This window comes from Malus sylvestris, chromosome 12 (assembly GCF_916048215.2).
Source record: "Malus sylvestris chromosome 12, drMalSylv7.2, whole genome shotgun sequence".
Taxonomy (NCBI): domain Eukaryota; kingdom Viridiplantae; phylum Streptophyta; class Magnoliopsida; order Rosales; family Rosaceae; genus Malus; species Malus sylvestris.
The window spans coordinates 6,950,811-6,972,197 of NC_062271.1; the positions used below are offsets into that span (position 1 = coordinate 6,950,811).

At 38.9% G+C, this 21,387-nt stretch overlaps 1 protein-coding gene and 1 pseudogene across 2 annotated transcripts; one reads left to right on the top strand and one right to left on the bottom strand.

Moving 5' to 3' along the window:
• Positions 1–3,426: 3,426 nt before the first annotated feature.
• Positions 3,427–4,098, bottom strand: LOC126594413 (dephospho-CoA kinase-like; annotated as a pseudogene).
• A 1,921-nt stretch (positions 4,099–6,019) lies between these two features.
• LOC126594412 (protein cornichon homolog 1-like) lies at positions 6,020–9,557 on the top strand. 2 transcript variants are annotated; one of them, XM_050260722.1, is made up of 4 exons: positions 6,020–6,193; positions 6,669–6,850; positions 7,955–8,077; positions 9,241–9,557. In XM_050260722.1, exons 1-4 carry the CDS (start codon positions 6,035–6,037, stop codon positions 9,296–9,298), a joined length of 522 nt encoding a protein of 173 aa, XP_050116679.1. In that variant the 5' UTR covers positions 6,020–6,034; the 3' UTR covers positions 9,299–9,557. The 2 variants fall into 2 exon arrangements, with proteins under 2 accessions (XP_050116679.1, XP_050116678.1); XM_050260721.1 differs by lacking the exon at positions 9,241–9,557 and adding an exon at positions 8,205–8,462 and having other exon boundaries at positions 6,026–6,193.
• Positions 9,558–21,387: the final 11,830 nt, after the last annotated feature.

Sequence of the window (21,387 nt, forward strand, 5' to 3'; positions counted from 1 at the left end):
TTAATAAAGGCATTCTCCGCATTATGGAGAATCTTAAGGCTGAAAGAAGCTATGAAGTCCCGTTTCATCCAATCCTTGAAGATTTGATGAGCATTTTGAAAAGAAAGAGACTCAGAAGATGTTGGAGGTGACTGCAGTTTAGTTTTGATTTGCCCGAATTTCTTTAATAGGTTAGGCAAGTACAATGCTGAAGAAGCAGAAGGTGCACCTTTCGCACATTTAACCGTAGAAGTGAGGGTAACCTCAGCTAAAGGAGTAGGAATGATTGCAGGAGCAGGAATGAAAATAGTTGTTGTAGAAGTATTGGCTCGCTTACTCACAGGCTTAGAGATAGAGACTCATGTGATACCAAAACCAGGAAGGGGCGAGAAAGATATCTTTTGCGCACTATGTGCAGTGGAGATTTGCCTGAACCTTCTCCAGAACCCTATTGCAATCAAGACAGATGTGTTAAAGGGAAAATTTACAAGTCAGAAGAAGACAAGGTAAATCTCCCTAAGTTAAGACCGGAACCTTGGAAGGAGATGGAGGGGGAGTTACTTTCTCTTATTGCCGGGGGGAATGGACTGTCATGGCTTACCAAGGGAGGAGAGACAGTGCTCGAACCTTCAATAGAAACCTACAAATAGCAGAAGTGGGGGCCAAAGTCAGTAATTAACTTATGAAGAAGAAAATCAGAAGGTCTAAAGTTATGATGTACCTGAGGTGGAACCTGAGGTGGAACTTGAGGTTGAAAAGCATGCACTTTAGAGGCTTTAGGTGCATCAAAACTTTGAGGGAAGAAAAGCCTAAAAGAGCTCAATAAAAAAGATTTTGCCCGAAGCCCAGCACCAAGCCCAAATATCTCTAGATAATATGACGACTCCCCATTAAATGCAAAAGGTAAGTGCTTATAAGGGAAGTGACAACCGATGGAAATCAACCAACTCTCGGCCCAAAAGCACTTTTTTGAATGGCAAAACATGTAAAAATGCTAATGACTCATTACCCTTCAGTTGCTTTCGGACAAGAGCATAAATGGTGTAGTCAGGCTAATTCGCTTATAAATAGGGGAAGAAGGCCCAGAGACAAGGACACTCAACCAATCAAACAAACAAACATACAACTTGCATCTCAGTCAAGCAAATATCCAGAAAGTTGTGCTTTGTCCAAATTTTGCACCCTTTTAGCCTTAGACTTCCTTTAGAAATACATCTTTTGTCTATGTAAAAGCTCTGCTACCTTCTCCAAATAATGTAGTATTGATTTGTTAATGCACAAAACCGGAGGGGTATTGGAACAACGTAAATCCGACCGTGAATCTGCAAGAAAGTAAAGAACACAAGATGTATCGTGATTCACCCCAATGTTTGGGCTACGTCCACACTGATGTTGATTGTATTTCTCTGTATGAATGTATGAATTACAAGTGTGATGGGGAGTCCCCTAGAGAAAAAGAGAGTTTGAGAGAGTTTCTCTATGAGGATGAGAGCTCTGAATATGAGAGCCTCTGTTTGGGGATCTCAGGCATGAGGATTATGAGGGTGAGGAGTCCCTTTTTATAGACTAAGGGCTCCTCCCCTTTTATATAGATCATAGGCTCAATGTCTGGAGGCTCAAGTAACGATGCCTAATATAATATGGTGCTAACAGTAGTCTCCCAAGTCTTTAGTCAAGAGAGTCTTTTGGCTGGAGACTTGAAATTCAGTCTATGTGTAGGCCGAAGTAACTAGTGTCGTCTAGAACTGATACTCGATATGAGGCGGTGCTCAATGTGAAATGATGCTCAACTAGAAATAGAACATGTTGTGAGGCTGCTCAGCTTGTGGCTTATGTTGCCTTCGTTGGCTCGGCTTGTGGCATTGAAGGTGAGGGAGTCCCTTGTATAGAATAAAGGCTCACTCCCCAATACATAAATGATGGGCTAGAGTTGATGCTCGCGGCGAAGCGGTTGCACAGTAGGCGGTGATGCTCTCTAATGGTGGTAAGGAAGTCCCTTTTATAGAATAAGGGCCCGCTCATCAATACACAAATTATGGGTTAAGAGCGATGCTTGCGGCGAGGTGGTTGCTCAGCTGGCGGCGATGCTCTTTAATGATGGTGAGGGAGTCCCTTTTATAGAATAAGGGCTCGCTCCTCAATACATGAATAATGAGTGCTCTCTAATGAAAGTGAAGGAGTCATTTTTATAGAATAAGGGTTCTCTCCTCAGTACATAAATAATGTGTGCTCTTTATATGGTACATTATAAATAATGGGCTAAGTCCCCTAAATATTTTTCATGAGGCCCAGTTACGGAAGCCCAATATATGTTATATAGTGTAGTCCTCCAAGTCTTCAGTCAATAGAGTATGTTGGCTGGAGACTTCAAATTGAATCTATGTATGGGCCGAAGTGGCGGTTGTTCGGAGGCGGTATTTGTATACCCTGCACTGAAGCTTTGTAGGTGAAGCTTTGCAAGTGAAGCTTTAAAAGTGAAGTTTTGAAGCTGGAGCTATTGTAAATGAAGCTTTTGAAGCTGGAGCTCTCGAAGTTAGAGCTTTGTAAATGAAGCTTTCGAAGCTGATTGACATGAGTGATGGTCATGAATGTTTATGTTGATTGACATGAGTGATGTTCATGGATGTTGACATGAATGATGGTCATGAATGTTTATGTATGATTGACATGAGTGATGCTCATGTATAATTTTGGAGTACTAGACGTACTTTTGATCACCTGGTTGGTGATAATAGCGGCATGCTACCGAATAATTTTGAAGTATTGTACGTACGTTTGATCACCTGGTTGGTGATAATAGAAGGTGAACCTTAAGTGGAGGGATGAGGGTTGGAGTTTGAAGCCATAGGGCCTGGCCCTTTTGAGCATATGGGCCTTCGCCCTCCATATAACATTCCAGCCCACTATTTTGGGCTTGTGGGCTTGCCGACATTTTGGCCTTTTTTTTTTTGCATGCTGCCTTTTTTCTTTATTTATGATTACTCTCTGTTGGGATTATACAAATATCTCCAAAAGATAAGAAAAGTAAATCACATCATTCAAAACAAAGGTTTCGACACAAAAGCTTCGACAGTTGTAGATCGTTGGTGCGTACTGGGTTGTTGCAGATTTTTTTCCATGTGCGTACTGCGCCTACTGAATGCTTTACCTTTTCCTTTCTCTTTATTTTTCTTTCTTTTGGTAGATGACAGACAAGGAATAATGCCATTTCCTTGTTTTTGCAGAGGCAGATCAGGAGGGATGAGGATGAGATATTCTTTTTTCCTTATTTTCCTTTTTTTTTCCTACTTTTGCTTTCTGCTTTTCTTTTGTTTTTCTGCTTTGATTTTGCTTTTGTTTCCCATTCCATTTCCTGCATGTTCTCCTGTAGAAAGTGGGAGAGGAGCGACCTCATTTTTCAAAAGTTTTCAACGACACTTCTTCGCCTCTCTCCATGACCATCCAGACTTCAACTTTCACGATGACAGCTCCTTCCAACTACTAGACAGACTCTACTGGTTGGAACTTACCACCGATGAGTCTCCGAAGCTGCGTTTCAAGATCAACCCATACAATAACAATAGGCTTTGACCATTTGTCCATCTTGGCCTCGAACAACAGAGGAACATCAAGAATAATAACCTTACACCCCTTCATCCATAGCTTCAAAATTTCCCTAAAGATTACAGACGATATATAAGGAGCTAGCAGTCTACTGGTTAAGAAGTTGGCATTTTTCGGGGTTAGAGAACACAATTTGTCCCAGTATAGGCCTATCAACTTCTCCATCAGGTTGCAAAATGTCCTCTCCAAATGCCAAAACAACTTTTTTCCAGCCACTAGTGCCATTCTTTAACATATCTCGAGCAACAAGATCGGCATCAACGACTAGGATGCCATGTTCCTTGAAGAGATTCAAGAAGGTACTCTTCCCAGAAGCAATTCCACCTGTCAACCCTACTATCTTCATTCTTTCTGCTCTTTCTGTTAGCAATTGATCCTATTTGAAAAAGCGCTTGAAACAGGTGATGGTATGAGACTTTTCGACTTTGATTTGCCCAACTAGGTGGCGGGTGGCCTGCCTTTTGAAGATCGGACGACGATGAGGAGAACCGAGTTGGCGGTGAACTGGACGGTGGCCGGATGACACTGGAAACTTGAAGAGCAAAGGCGCGGTAGGTGCTAGTGGCTGATTAGGGTCGACCTGGATTTATGGTGGGTCAGCCCAGGATTGAAATTCTTGGGCATCAGCTCTTCTTCATCGTCGAGGTGGTGGTGGTTTTCGTTGTCAAAGAGATAGTGATTGAGTTGATGCTGGTTGTTATTACTGCTACATGTCTCGTCCGTCAGATGAGAGAGAGGAGATGAGAGAGTGATTCTATCGGCATGCTGTTGCTGCTGCCTGTCTCGTCTTTCTTCGAGCCCCTCCATGAGTTCCTAGGCGAGATTGCGCGTGAAAGGCCGTAATTGGGAGGATAACTTAGAGATAACTTTGCAGGACGCCATTGGAGAAAGCTTTGAGCTTTGTGGGGTTTTGGTCACTTTTCGTAGATGGCTGTGATGGATCTGTCAGACTTTGTTTCTCTCTGGATAGATCTGTCACTCATCACGTCGATGCCCTCCGGCTTCCAACTTCTCCGCCTTGTGCCTCCAGATGAGATCGTCGAGTGACTTGTGCCTATGGATGTTTCTCTCTGTTTGTACTTTTTTTTTTTAAAAGGAAATGTGTTTTTCGTGTGTTTCAGAGAGAGACTGAGTGAGAGAGGAGGTGGTCCGTGGGTTTTCTGGGAAAGCTTTGGGTTTTTGGGTTTTTACAGATTCACGGCGGAGGTGAAAAATTAAGAGAAAACCGACATAGCTTTTCGTGTCGTTTTCCACAGACGGCACCAAATGTTGATGCACAAAACCGAAGGGGTCTTGGAACAACGTAAATCTGACCGTGAATCTATAAGAAAGTAAAGAACACAAGATGTATTGTGGTTCACCCCAATGTTTGGGCTACGTCCACATTGATGTTGATTGTATTTCTCTGTATGAATGTATGGATTACAAGTGTGAGGGGGAGTCCCCCCTAGAGAAAGAAAGAGTTTGAGAAAGCTTCTCTATGAGGATGAGAGCTTTGAATATGAGAGCCTCTGTTTGGGGATCTCAGGCCTGAGGATTGTGAGGGTGAGGAGTCCATTTTATAGACTAAAGGCTCCTCCCCTTTTACATAGATCATGGGCTCAAAGTCTGGAAGCCTAAGTAACGATGCCCAATATAATATGGTACTAATACGATTATCTTGTGTAAACTCATTTACCACTCATCTCTCTTTTAGTACCTAACCCTTTAGAACTACGACAATGAAGAGATTGCTAGACGTTTAACCTTGCCCGCCAAGGTAAAATCTTGCCCACCTCTTTTTGTTTTGTCTCTCAATTAATAGATCTGGTGTTATAATGTATTCCATAGTATATATTCAAGTCATTCCCAGTCTTTTGATGATCCAAAGTTTCATCAGTTCTCAGATCTGGTTCACTTAGTGGTTTTATTATCATAAGAAGATTAAAAGTGAATTAAAACCGTTGACTTGATAAGATCTGGATCTCCACCCTTTAAGCATACAAGATAAAGAACTAAACGTCCTTGATCTCAAGGTATAGAAAAGAACTTAATGTAGACTTAACCCATCTACACTATCATTTGATAACAAGATGTCAGAATAACTTGGGGCGTAAGTAATCGGCTTAAATGCACTTGTTCTACATCTGCCATACAAAGATGGCAGTGGCACGCCTTAACACTTAGTTAGTTTTGATTGCGAGCCTCAATCCTACACCTAAAGCCCCGTAAAGGCATATTTCAGAACTAACTTTGTCTTCCTCTTGTAGCATCTAGGCAAGCCGAAGCCCGACAATCAACCAAAATGCCAACTCCTCTAGAAGATGTGTGCTCAAGCCAAGGACCTATTTAGCCAGATTTCCTGCTCGAACAATAATAATAATAATAATTAATATAAGTCAAAAATCAAAATAATTTATAGCGAACAAACTCATTATTTTATTGATTTTCATAATAAAAAACCATACATTGTATGTTTTTGGCTAAAAAGCCTACACACTCACAGAGCTTCAGAGCGGACCTCTGTGCAAGAAAGCAGGCAAACGAGCAAGCAGGCATGGCTTGGGAATTGATCTATTGGCTAATCTGCTTCTGCGTCGACCTTGCCCTCTTCGCCTCCAGCCTTTACCAGGTACTTGTTTTTTTCTTCATTTCTCTTTCTTATAATCCTAAACCCGAATGAATGCCACCACCGTTAAACCCTAGAATCGCTGCTGCTCTTTTTCCCCTAATTTTTCTTTTCAAGGGCGTTTTGGGGGTTTTTTTTTTTTAATTTGGGAGCCAAGTGCTCTCTGAGATCGCTCAAGTATATGTATTTGTGCTGAATTTTCTTGGGAAAGTGGAAATTTTTGTGGGTTTTTGAAATTTCCCTCTTAATTTCCTGTGATTTGTGGTTTTTCAAGGGAGTATACTAACTGTTATTATGAACAAATATGGGAAAAATCAGTCCAAATTTTATCGTAAATCTGAAAATTCGCCTTTGTTTTTTGTGGGTTAGAGAGTTTTCATAGCATAGTTACATGTATTGGGCAGCATGAATGAAATTCATATTTGTGCTCCTTGAGTGAAACGCCTCTAACGTTTTTCCCCTTGTTTGCATTTTGTAGTATGTGATGTTAACAGACTTGGAGGCTGACTATCTCAACCCGTACGAACTATCAAATCGCATCAATCAATTGGTTGTCCCTGAGTTCATAGTGCACATTGTGTTCTGTTCTTTTTTCCTCTTGGCTCAACGTTGGTTCATGTTCCTTATTACAGTCCCTCTTACTTGCTATATTGCGATGTTGTAAGTATTACTCGTCATTTGAATATGCAATGGATTGCTAAAATTATGTGATGCTATTATCTCAACATAATGCTTGTCATACAATTTGTGTTTTAAGTTTTAACTGATATGAATGTATATCGAAAACATAATCGACACCGATTTAACTTTTTGAACAGAATTGTGATTTCCATTTAGAAATTGTGACAGATAGATTTTACTAGACTTGGTATAGTTGAGAGAATTAGGGTAACATTCTTGTAATATAGCACTATATCAGGCATAAGAAGGCAAATAAGCTAAAAGATTGACTGAAATTTTAATTTCATCTATGGTCTAACTTATTATTTAACAACTTCTGTCCTAAATTTCTCAAGGGGTTAAGTGTTCTAACCACCTGTCGCAATATTTTGCCTTCGAGAATGCAGTTGGACCGCATTTCATGTTTTCTTTTGAATAGTCAGCAGACTTGACATACTTTATTAGACACTAACTAGTAACTTCCATCAATAATGTCACTGTTATTTCTTAAAGTGCTTTTCATATTTTGAGTGGAAAGACCACATGGATGGTGACGGGAAGGATTTCTGTTACTTTTAACTGGCCTTCTTAATTTCTTTATATGTATTCTTCACCATCATTGCGGGTGACATTTAAAAGAATGAAACTCAGCATTTCCTTCACTCTTTCTTCTAAAAGTCATTGGTCCTAGATCTTGAAGTTTTGATTGGATTTCTGTATTTAGTTTCATAAAAGGATAACAAAAAAGCCATTGTACTATGTTCCTCACCACTCACGGCATTCCCCAATAATAGGGAATTTTTCATATCTCTTCTATTACATGCCATTAGCAGCTATATTACTTAGGACAATTTAGGGTTGGTGTGTCTCTTGATTGTTAAAACTTTTGCTCTGCTATTCCATTTAAATTGAGTGGTGAAACAAAAAGAATTGGAAATAAATTATTGCTTGATCCACTATAAATTAGATTTTGTTTTGGTATATAGTACCTATTAAATGACTGTCCATATGCATATCTTGATGTGTGGTATTTATGTTTGAGAGGATGGGGGGTGAACTTGCATTCCCAACTTCATAACCATCATTTCCCCATGATTCATTCAGGTTTGTAAAACAGCAGCATCTTATTGATGTGACTGAAGTGTTCAGGGTTCTTAATACTGAGAAGAAATGCAGGCTTGTCAAACTTGGTTTCTACTTTTCCCTCCTTGCTGTAATCATCATCAGGTTTGTTCTTTACAGTATAAATAGACTTTTCCATACTATCTTTTGCAGGGAAATGTTTTTTTTGCTCTTTGTGTTATCATTTAATTCATTATCTCTAATTAAGTGTTTCGTTGCTGTTTGGTTATAGAATTGCCATCTCTGGAATATTAATTCCGACGGCCGGATCTGAAGAATTAGACATTCGTGCCTCTTTTCTAGAATTCTAGAACCGAAACTTCATAATCTACTTTCATTGTATATACCTTTTATTACTTGGAGTAGCACCTGTTGACATGAAGGATTAACTGATACATGATATTGATGGGGGTATCAAGATTAAGGATTAACGGATTCCTCCTTAGGTTGCAAAGTTTTCTCAATGGCAATTTCACCTATTATTCTTTTATCATGATATTGATTGCTTTTAGAAGTCGCTGTATCCTGTATATATAGGTGGTGATATGTTTTATTTTTGATGATCCCACAGTTATGGTGTCTGATTTAATTATCTATCCAGCACTTAACTCTCTCTCTCTCTCTCTCTCTCTCTCTCTCTCTCTGTGAACAAAGTAGGGATTAACTTTGTGAAATAGTAGTCTAATTCAGCTTGCAGGATTCTGTATTCGATCAAATTATAAAAAATAAAAAAAAACACCTACCCTGAGGAGCCTGGGTCAGATCTATTAAAATCCTAATTTACATCCGCTAATGGAGAATCTCTGCTTATTAATAAAAATTGTGTATATTTGTTAAAAGTAGTATGCAAGTTCTCTGAAATGATGATCCCCCGGCTTTCATTTTCTTTGAAATTTCTTCGCCGTGTAAATATTTCTTATCCCGTTGTGTTGATTTATCAATGGGGTTGATTTATCAATGGGGGCTTCAGCCGCATTTCCCTACATCTGTTTTCTTACAAGTGATGGTTTCCCTGTCCACTCATAACTGCCATTCCAAAATTTGTTCCCCTTGAGGAATTGTCTACCTTTTCAAAAAAGCGCTACTGTTTTATATGAGCCACAAGCACCAAAATGTACTCAAAGTCTGTCTTTTAATTGATTTCATTAAGCCTTGTACTTTTTTCTTTCATCATCAGTTTATCTGGAGGCGATATTGATTGTCGCTAGTTGCTTCTTTTGCCTCCCTCGGCGATGTATCAAATGCTGATAACAAATCCTAATGTGCAGGCTTACCTTAGCTGCTTTCAACTCTTTGACTAGTGAAGAACATGCTGTGATATTTTGATTACTCACTGCTTGACAGTATGATAGCCACTCATTGTAAGTTTGTTTTCTATCTATAGTTTTGTACTACTGAAAGATGAATCATAGCTCAGGGGTTATAGAAATTTAGAGCTCAAAGGGTAGAATGAATGATTCAGTGGACAACCCTACCCTTTTGTTGTTTGATATGTTAAGTATTCATGTTGACTGATAAGCATGGTGAATCCTTGTAGATTGTACCCTTGTGTTCAGATGATTAATGGTTTAGTTGTTACTTGTTAGCTTGTCTTCAAAGTGCTTTAATCGTGTCCACAGTGCGTCATCTTATGGTTTAATGTCTTGTTCTGTTGTTAGCTTCTCTCAAAGGGCAGCAAGAATATGTTTGTTGTTCATCTGATGATGATTCTCCAGTGGATTAGATATAGCTTCAAAGTGCTTTAATCGTCTCCACCCTATGAACTAGATATATAGCGTTGTATGCAAATGCTTGATTCTAGGGTCTAGTCACTGAAGAATAATCTTTTATTGTCAGTCTGTCCGTCTAAAATCCTACCTCACACAACTAAATTTCGTAAGCGAAAGTGACAACTGAACCTGCCTTCCGACACTCCTAGTTCATAGGTTACCCTAGTCGTGCCAATTCATTCACCACTGCTATCCTTGCTGCGTTATTACTGAATGTTTGAACTTCCATTTCTGTGTCCATTTCCAGCAAAATATTGAAATTATTATCTACTACAAACGCATTCCTTTCTTCTTTCGTACATAACCACAGCAACTCTTGGCCTTGTTAGGCGAGATCTATCATCGGTTGTTGGTGGTGTCAAACCATACGTTTATCTATGCCATTACGTTACTAGTCATTTGGTAAGAGCGATGGAAACATAAATGTATACAAGCGGTTGCACCTCTTGTAATTAAGAGAAAACTAGGTGCTTGTAATTTCTGGCTGTGGGCAGAAAATATAGCCCAAAGACGTGATCTGGGACTTATGTGGGATTGGGCTTTTTTGGGGGGGGGGGGGGGGGGGGGAAACCCCATTTCCTTTGTTTTTGTATACCTGTTAGGGCTTTCTGAGATTGCTAGGTATTTCTTACGAGTTAGGGTTAGGGTTCAAAGTCCTAGCCAGCCTAAATTGACTGATTTTTTGCGAAATGAAGGTGACTTTCGGCACTCTTCTTCCATCTCTTGCACTCCTTTCTTTTTAAAAGGAAAATTAATGAAAAGGGCTTGAAAACTTTGAGTTTTAATGATAAGGACAAAATAAAGGGTAAAGTGAATAGTACCAGGATTGACTTTTTAGTGTAAAAATGTGGTTTTTCGTTAAAGTGAACAGTACTAGGTGCTTTTCGTTAAAGTTCCCTTCTTTTTATGATAAATAAAAGGATAAGGGTACAAAATTAAGGGAGAATTCAAAAGAGAGTGCGGAAATCACTTCTTTTTCCGAACCGAGCTTTGAAATGACAGATGGCATTAAAATAGCCCCCCCACATTTTTTCGGGAACTTTAACGAAAAACTCGTGATACTATTCACTTTAACGAAAAATCATATTTTTTTACATTAAAAAGTCAATCATGATACTATTCATTTTATCATTTTTTTTGTTCTTATCGTTAAAACTCAAATGTTTCAAGTTATTTTCATTAGTTTTTCTTATTTTTTTTATCCCCAAGTGTCCAAGCCTCATGAGGTTGCCAGACACCCGACATACGGCAGGCAGATTCACAAAAGCTTTGCCCTTCTTTGTACAATCAGAAGATGCTAATAATGTGCAAAGTGGGCCCTACTCCCCATTGGTCCGTGACTTGTAGCATGCTGGGTCCTTTTCGGGCCCTGGGACTTGACTAGTGTTGTTTTCCTGTTTTTGGACTGGGCCCGCCATCATTAAGGCCATTTTTTGGGCTACGGAAAGTGGGCCTTCATCTGGATGGTCACTGTCAAGTGTGCCTATTAGCTGGATGACATCTGATGGTCCAATGTACCCAGCCCCTCTCCGATGATGATAATTTTACCCCCAAAGGACCTGTTTGGGACCCAAACTTTGGGTAATTGAAACAAAAATCCCAGGAGCCTTGGTCTTCTGTAGGCTCTTTTTGTTTGGGAAGATAATTCCAACGAGGTGTTTTTTGCCTGCATCTTCCTCCATGTTAAGGTGTGGGCTTCCCTCTCTTGCTTCTGACACAAAATGAACTCACTCTTTTCTTCTTCTTTTTTTATTTTTATTTTATTTTATTTTTTGTATTTTTAGTACATCGATATTTTTATTAAGGCGAGGGGGAGTTTGGCTAGTCACACAATGGGCCGTCTAATTTTGTATCAAATTCGCCATCCACGAGATTCGAACTTAAGACCACTCACTTCCTAATAAAGAGGAATACCATCAAACCGTAGTACTGAGTGGCAAATGAACTCACTCTGGGTATGGAATGACATATGGTTTAGGGTTTTGTTGGGAGTGCTTGCGTAGGAAGAACTTTTGCTCGTAAGCGTTTTGGCTGAAAGTGGTTTCATTAGAAGAGTGTTGAAGTTGAAAGTGCTTCGTGAAGAAGCGCATTCTCCAAATAGCATTAATACGTGGGATTGTAACTTAGAATCACTTTTAACTGTTACACGCTCTCATAGTGCTCTCGGAGTTGTTACCTGCTTTAGCATTATAATGAATGGTTTGGCATTTATGAGCAGGTTTTTCTGACTAAAATATCCCATCCATTCATCAAAAAACCTCCCATCCACACCATCTAGGGTTTACATTATCCAAACATTAATACTCATATCGTGCCTGTTGCTTTTGCTATCACATTCTGTATGGCCTCTAGATTGCTATGCAGCACTTGGATTGCACCTCTCATTGTTCTTTGTTTTTTGAAAATTAGTATCATTGCAGCTAGCAATTCACAAAGTGAAGTGATAACCGCACACCCGTTTTTCTTCCGCATACTCTTATTACATCTTGTCCATTGTTTCTGTTTGATTTATTCAATCTGACGACTGTAAACAAAGATGAGTGTGTACAAGGAGAAGAGTTGTTTGTGGTTCTCATTTCCCATACACAAAATACATCGAATCATTAACAAAGTTATGATTCACCTTGTTCTGTGGTTTGCTTGTGATGGAGACATTTTTACATACGCTCCTAGCTAGTAGACAAAGCCCCTTGGATTGGGTTATGAGTTATTTCCTTCAACGACTAGGGGTGGAAAATGAGCTCTCAAGGGGACCCTCAACCCACTTGAATTAGACACTTGGTACTTTTTGTGGCAGACGGTGGCGATCCTTGATGTTTTCCAACTGGATAGTAGGTTTATACTAACTTTATGATGATTGACATGTTATGTTGTTAGACTGTTAAATTAAACCATAAAACAAGTGAGTTTAAGTGTTTGAAATGTTAATGACCATGACTAGGGCACATTGTGTCATGCAATAACATTGTTCGACATGCGAAGTCGTTCCTCCTCATCTGCAAATCGCGGTCTTTTCCGGTAGAAACTCAACCCGCCATCTACAACTAGCACAAAGCTCTAATGTGCCCCTTGGAAGTGTGCATGAGGCTGGTATCTTCCTCTTAAAAATCAAAGTAAGAAAAGGTCTAATATCCAGAAATAAATATTAATTTTGAAATGGGTCTGTGGGCCATCTTCACGTGGACTGCACGCAGACCCCATTGAAATGTGGCTGCTTTCAAAATCTTATGTGGTCCAAACCCCAAATATTCCTTATGCAAACCTTTGGGCACAATTTGGTCAACTTTTACACCATATCTAATCTTAAACCAAATAAATCCCAATTGTCTCATTTTTATATTTTCTTTTAAATAATTTATTATATCCCAATTTCTCTGGGTGTCGAACTCACCACAAATAATAACGGTACAAACACAATTCACTTCTCTCTTGTCATAATTCTATCATGGACTTTCGAAGATTGTGATTGAGTTAATTATACAGTAATTCTCTTTTTATTCAAGAAAAAAAATGATAACTGTAAAAGGGGTCGAGACCTTCCAATATAACTGAAAAAACAGTAATCAACCCCGAAAACTACACAATCGTCACGCTCAAAAGCTTTTCTGAGAGAAAGAGTGAAGGGTCACACTCACATCCAAGCACATCTTAAGCAATTAAAGTTAATATCCCGTTGCAGCGACCACTGTTAATGCCTAAGATCTGGTGTTGGCGTACGTGTGTGGCCCTGACCAAGATGGTCTGGTCCTGCTAAATGTGAAAGCAATGAGCAATCATAGCATTTGGTAAATGTGAAAACATTTGCTGACCAAGTAACTTGATACGTTATTCAAGTTCAACTTTAGTCAACTTTAAAATCTTGTTTCTTTCGAAAGGAAACAAAAACTTCATGGAAAGAATCAACTCGAGGACAAGTCACAGCTAATTATCGAATTTATCACAAATCTATGTCATTTTTATATTTGGGTGTCGCAACTAAGTATCAAACTTATTACAAATATATATGATTTTCATATTTGTCGATGTTCAACTCATTACGATATAAGATACTAATGTTTCATAATCAAAATATAAGAGTTTTTTTAAAACTTTTTTTTGGGGATAAGATTGATAGGTGTATTATTTCGTATATTTTCACGTCAGTTATCCCTAATTTTTTTGTTAAGGAATTGATTTTTAAAAGAGCACTATTAATTTTCTTTTCTCAATTTCAACCAAGTTGTGCACTTAGAACATTTTTGGTGATAAATCGACTTTATGGAGGATTTTTTATGAAAGGCCAATTGGAGGAGAGAGCTAAGAGGTTGAAGATCGTTGTATCCAAATTTCATAATTTTCTATGGAGCCAAACATTCCAGTTTTACAAGTTAATCCTGTGGTTGTGGAAGTTACATTCCCGTCAAAATTGCGCAGCTATGGGAGAATGAAAATGCGAAGTCTTTCCTGATTTTTCCTAGTAACGTGCAATATATTCCTAGAAATATAAGACATAGAGCTACAAGTTTCCTTTTGTTTTTCCAAATTTTTTTAGAAGAGGGAAGAACCCCGAAGTTGGCATGGAAGACAGATGACACGTTTTCCAAGCCAAGAAGAATTCTTTATCATTAATTGTTTAGAAATTTGTTTTATTTTATGAGAGTTTCTACTAGACCTTTTTGTCATATCCCAGCTCGGGTGGGGCCACGTCCCAGGCTCGACTCCGTCGTAACATGATATTATTCGCTTTGGGCCACGACCACGCCCTCACGGTTTTGTTTCTGGGAACTCACATGAGAACTTCCCAGTGGGTCACCCATCATGGGATTGCTCTTGCGTATTGCTTAACTTCAGAGTTTTGATGAACTCTGAAGTCAGTGAGCTCCCAAAAAGCCTCGTGCCAATTGGAGGTGGGAATGTACATATAAGGCTTATAGGATCCACTCCCTTGGGCGATGTGGGATGTTACAATCCACCCCCTTAAGGGCCCAACGTCCTCATCGGCACACTTCCGGTTAGGGATTGGCTCTGATACCAAATTGTCACATCTTGGCTCGGGATTCACCACATCCCGGGCCCGCTCCACCACTGTAGCACGATTTTGTCTGCTTTGGGCCCTGACTACGCCCTCACATTTTTGTTTTTGGGAACTCACACGAGAACTTCCCAATGGGTCACCCATCATAGGATTGCTCTCGCGCGCTACTTGCTTAACTTTGGAGTTCTGATGAACTCCAAAGTTAGTGAGCTCCCAAAAAGCCTCGTGCTAGGTAGAGATGGAAATATACATATAAGGATCACTCCCATGGGCGATGTGGGATCTTACAATCCACCCCCCTTAGGGGCCTGATGACCTCGTCGGCACACCACGACCAGGGTTAGGCTTTGATACCAATTTGTCACATCCCGGCCTGAGCGGGACCACTTCCCGGGCTCGACTTTGCCGTAGCACAATATTGTTCGCTTTGGGCCCCGACCACGCCCTCACGGTTTTGTTTTTGGGAACTCACATGAGAACTTCTCAGTGGGTCACCCATCATGGGATTGCTCTTGCGTGAACTCGCTTAACTTCAGAGTTCTGATGAACTCCGAAGCTAGTGAGCTCCCAAAAGGCCTCGTGCTAATTGGAGGTGGGAATGTACATATAAGGCTTACATGATCCACTCCCCTGGGCGATGTGGGATGTTGACGTCCTTGTCGGCACACTTCCGGCCAAGGATTGGCTCTGATACCATTCTATCACATCCCAGTCTTGACTCCGCAGTAGCACGATATTGTCCGCTTTAGGCCCTGACCACGCCCTTATGATTTTGTTTCTGGGAACTCAAGCGAGCAGAACTTCCCAGTTGGTCACCCATCCTGGTAATGCTCTGGCCCCTTTCTCGCTTAACTTTGGAGTTTCAATAAAACCCGAAACCAATGAGCTCCCAAAAGGCCTCGTGCTAGGTAGAGATGGGAATATACATATAAGGCTTACATGATCGACTTCCCTGGGCGATGCGGGATATTACAATCCACCCCCCTTAGAGGCCCGACGTCCTTATCGGCACACTTCCGGTTATGGATTGACTCTGATACCAAATTGTCACATCACGACTCGGGCATGACCACTTCCCAGGCTCGACTCCGCCGTAGCACGATATTGTCCGCTTTGGGCCCCGACCACGCCCTCACGGTTTTGTTTCTGGGAAGTTCTGCTCGCGTGAGTTTCCAGAAACAAAACCGTAAGGGTGTGGTTGGGGCCTAAAGCGGACAATATCGTGTTACGGCGGAGTCGAGCCCAGGAAGTGGTCCCGCCTGGGCCGGGATGTGAAAATTTGGTATCAGAGCCAATCCCTCACCATAAGTGTGTCGACGAGGACGTCGGGCCCCTAAGGGGGGTGGATTGTAATATCCCACATAGCCCAGGGAAGTAGATCTTGTAAGCCTTATATGTATATTCTCATCTTTACCTAGCACGAGGCCTTTTGAAAGCTCATTGGCTTCGGGTTCCATTGGAACTCCGAAGTTAAACGAGAAATGGGCCAGAGCATTCCCAGGATGGGTGACCTACTGGGAAGTTCTACTCGCGTGAGTTCCTAGAAACAAAACCATGAGGGCGTGGTCAGGGCCCAAATCAGACAATATCGTGCTACGATGGAGTCGAGACTGGGATGTGATATTTTTGGACTTTTCTAGTATAAATAAGGCTTACTTGGATTAAGACTAAGAAGAGTAGATAAACTAGTGAGAATAACCAATATCTAGCCTTACTTGGCTGATAATTCTTCTATACTTAATGGGTTTCTATTTGTTAATTGTATGTCAATAATATAATTTCATTGTAGAGATACACTGTGACAACTCGTCCCAAATTTTACGAGTTTATAAATTTTAAAATGTGAATTTACGAGAATACCCTAGAGGCGAGGGTATTGATTTTCGTTGACAGCTAGTTCATGACGCGTATGAACTATTACCTTACTGTATTCCAAAAGTATTTGGCGGTGCGAACGCGTAGATGCATGTAAAATTGAATTCAGAACTACGACGGAGGTTTACAGGACTATAAATTCGGAAAGTACGTGGTAAGGACTGTTATTTATTATTTTATTCATTTCTCATAAATACCACTATATTATTTTAATAGTTTGTTGTTAGGAGTTTGGGGAAAGAAGAATGAAGCGGGGAGGAAGGATAACAGAGGAAAAAAAGGATTGGGCAAGGATGCCCAATCGGAAAGAGAGAGACATGAGGAACAAATTAGAAGATGAGGGTGGAGAGTTTGCCCAATGAGAAAAGAGGAAAGGATGGGAAATGAGAGAGGAGAAAAGGAGAGGATCGGCTGGATCCCTTGGACCCGCGACCCTGACTCGACTCTTGACAATGGTTTCGATGAGTTTTCCGTCGAATTCTCCGGCTTTCTTCAACCTCCCATCACCCCAAACACCTTTATGACATCCCAGCATCCAAATTGAGCCAAAAATCAACGAGTTTCATCGTGATTTCACAAAGAACCCACGTACAGGTGCCGTGAAACCCTAGCCTTCAATTCACCAATTATGAAACCATCTCCTCCAATTACCACCACTAGAGAACTCCTCTAAAACCCAGGAACAAAGCCTAGGCAGTGGTGGAGGCGTCAGAGCAAGTTTGGAGGTCCAATCGAGCACACCTAAGTATAGGGTTTCCGACGGGTTTTAGCGAAATTGAAGCTCTTCCCGACCAAATTGGCCTTAGTCACAGGCGACGATGGTTTGCGATGTCTCGATGTGCATGCTAGAGAGTCATGGCACGGACCTCAGATGAGTGGGCCTTTTCCATTCTATCGTGTGTTATACATATGTATATATATGATTGACAATTCCATAAATGTTTATAAATTGATTATTGCTTATGATTACTATGAATGCTTTGAAATACTATTGTGAACTACGAATGACTTGATCCCTGTTTAGGGTACGTAGGTAGTCTAACGAGACGTTAGATGCAACCATATAATAATTGAAACAAAGACCTTGTTTGGGAATTGAGTAAAGTGAAGGAATTGGTGAAAATATGAGATTTAACCTTATGTTTTTAGTGATTGGATGTTGGTCATAAATCAATATGGAAGGAACCAAGAAATCGAAATAAGGAAGCATAAGTAATGATAGTTAATTAAACTAGTGTTTAGTGGGACTTATCCCCGATAATTAGTTCTGAAAATAAATAATTAGGTAGTATGGCGTTATAGATTGTGCATTTTACGCCACGTTATATATATATATATATATATATGTATATATATGTATATGTATATATTGGAAAAAATGTTATAATATGGTTGAGTATTAGACTGCATCATGGTTTATCTATATGTATATTACCTGCACATAATTATTGTAAATGCTTTGAAGTGCAAAGGCGAACGCAGAACACCCAGGTAAGTTCATATGAGTTTATAGTATTAGTTGAAATGATTGAGTGATGGCATGACTATATTGTGTTTTAGGCAACCCGACGTTGTTGTACAGGTTGCCTATGAGTTGTATATGTCATATGAGATGCATTTAGAGCTCATAAACCTGCACCCCGGTGTTAGTGCTCCTGCCCATGGCCAGGGCACGGCCATTCACGTGATGTTCACCTTCTGCACCGTATGCTCACCTTGGATCCAAGGTAGGTGCACAGTCTTGTTGTACAGACCATTATAGGTGGTTCCGACTCGTAGGTGAACCGCGATTATTCGCACAGTCTTCACGTGATCGTAGCACTTGAGCGTATTTATTTACACCCAGTCATGTCGTAGATACCACTTTAGGTGGTTCCGACTCATGTGCAGGTATACTTATTGAGCTATGGATAAGTCGTACAGGTCACTAGAGGTGACTCCGACTGATGAGCTAGCATATGTGATGAGATGTATAATGAGCTAGCATATGTGATGAGATATATGATGAGTTAGTATATATGATGAGATATATGATGAGTTAGTATATGTGATGAAATGTATGATGAGCTAGTATATGTGATGATGAGTTAGCATATGTGATGAAATGTATGATGAGCTAGCATATGTGATGAAATGTATGATGAGCTAGCACATATGATGAGATGTATGATGAGCTAGCACATATGATGAAATGTATGATGAGCTAGTATATGTGATGAAATGTATGATGAGCTAGTATATGTGATGAGATATATAATGAGATAGCATATGTGATGAGATATATAATGAGATAACATATGTGATGAAATGTATGATGAGCTAGCACATGTGATGAGATATATGATGAGCTAGCATATGTGATGAGATATGGATAAGTCGTACCGGTCACTAGAGGTGACTCCGACTTATGAGATAGCATCGATTGATGAGATATGGTTGTAGTCGTACCGGTCACCATAGGTGACTTTGACTGGCATGTTAGTATGAGTTATTAAGCACTTGATTATTTATATTGCTAATGAGATGTGATATGGTATGCTTCTGGATTTAATGTTAATATACTTTTAATTTCATGTTTATCCGTAGTATGATTTTCTAGAAACTAAACAAGTGTTACGGTGAGGGATTTTATCGTTGAGAAGGTCTTATTTAAAGCTTTATTTTCTGGCCACTCACTCTAGTTTTTATCCTTCCAGGTCTAGTAGCAGAGCTTTCGTATCGACGAGGATTCGTGGCAAGTTTTGGTATTGGAGATTACCTTCGATGGTATGAACTTCAATCCACTATACTGTACTTGCTTATGCTCTAACGTCACGTGTGAAGTGGGTTCATTCCCGCTCACCAGCGCACTCTGGTATTTAGGCACTTTTAGGTTTAAATTTATTCATATTTTTCCACATCATCATACTTTATGGATTCGTCATCCTCCAGGTGTCGGCCAGCACAACTCGATTCGGAGTCCTAGTGGACATCCCGGGTCGGGGTGTGTCATACACGAGTTGATGCCTAACCACAGATTAATTCACACCTTAGAAAGAACAACCTTTAACATTAGCATGAGCATGATAATTGGATAGTAGTTGGCTTTAGAAAAGTAAATAGGATTGTTGTTGATGGATTCATAACCTTAAGCTTCATTGTTTCTCCAATTCTTCTTGACGTGTGTTTATTTTGTTTACTTGTCTTTTTAATTTTTTTGTTAGTTTTAGTCTTAATCAATCATTCAATTCAATCTAATTGATTAATTAAGTTAGGCTTGATTAGTCGGTTAAATTGGTGTTAAAGTAATTTATGTGGGATCGACCTCGTATTTACATATCTTACTACAATTGATTCGTGCAGTTACGAGTATAATGGGTTTGATGATTTGTTAGAAATGTGAATAGGGTTAAACGTTATGACCTCAAAGGGGAAGATGGAATCTAATAACTTGATAAGGATGTAGAATAATTTAGATCAGAAATCATGTGGATTAGATCACCAGAATGCATGCACGTCTGTGTGCTTCTGGTAAGCCAATAATATGCTTGTTGCATTCTGAATATTAGATGAGAATGCATGTGAAATGGTGAAATATTTGGTGTAGTAGTAGATGGTAAGATGTGACAATTTGACAATATAGTTTCATTCAAATAGACATGACAAAGTAGTGCAACTGCTGTGTGAAAAGATATTCGACACATAAACGTCGCGCGTAAACTCATTTTTGGAGAAATTAGATTCTCAACCTTTCTTTTACTACTCCATTGTTTAAAATCCTATTTCTTTTCAAATTTTTTATCAAGGTTCTTGGTATTAACAACATCATTAATTATTTTAATAATAAAATAATTTTTTATTTCTAAATATATTCATTTAATGTTAAAAATGTTACAATTAGTATATTTATATTTATAACTAAATTTTTTATCATATATTTTTAGTTTTAGTTTGTACCAATTTTTAATTTGTACCAATTTTCTTTTCAATTTTAATTTGTACCCATATATTAATTTCTTTTTGTGCCCATATTTTTAAAAGTTTATTTTGTATTTGTACCCATATATTTTTTTTTATTTGTACTTTTTATTTTGCTAAATGTACTCATGCTAATTATATGTACCAATTCATGTAAAACTTTTTAATCTTAAAATGTACTCATTCTTAAATATACCAATTTGTTATATGTAAAATGTACCATTTTTTTTTATATAAAATCTATTCAATTGTTTTCTAATCCATTTTTAAACTTATATGGGTGCATTCTTTTTCCTTTGATTTTAAAATGTATCCATGTCAAGTTTAATCGAAGAAATTTACTAATGTTATTAAGCCTAATATCTTTTTCTATTTTTTGTGATTTTGAAGAATGTACCCATATTTTGATACAATAATTTTTTTGCTTAATTTTGATGAATGTACCCATGTTTATACACACACACACACACACACAATAGTATATTTATATTTTAATATTTTTAATCCCACAAATTATGGTTTTTTTTATTTAAAATCTCATTTATATAAATAACTAATTTTTTTTTATTTTTAATTTAAAAAATATAGTAATGTACATAAAAATAAATTATCACATTAATTTCAAGGACTTCGATCAAAAATAAAAAATCAACAAGGTTTCAATAAAAGAATATTCATTAAGGATCTCATCCAAAGTCTCCCCTCATTTTTTTCCTTTTTATTTTTGTTCCAATATGCTACCACTTACCATCACCATGAGTATCGCATATATAATCCTTCGTTAACTTTTTATCGAATAA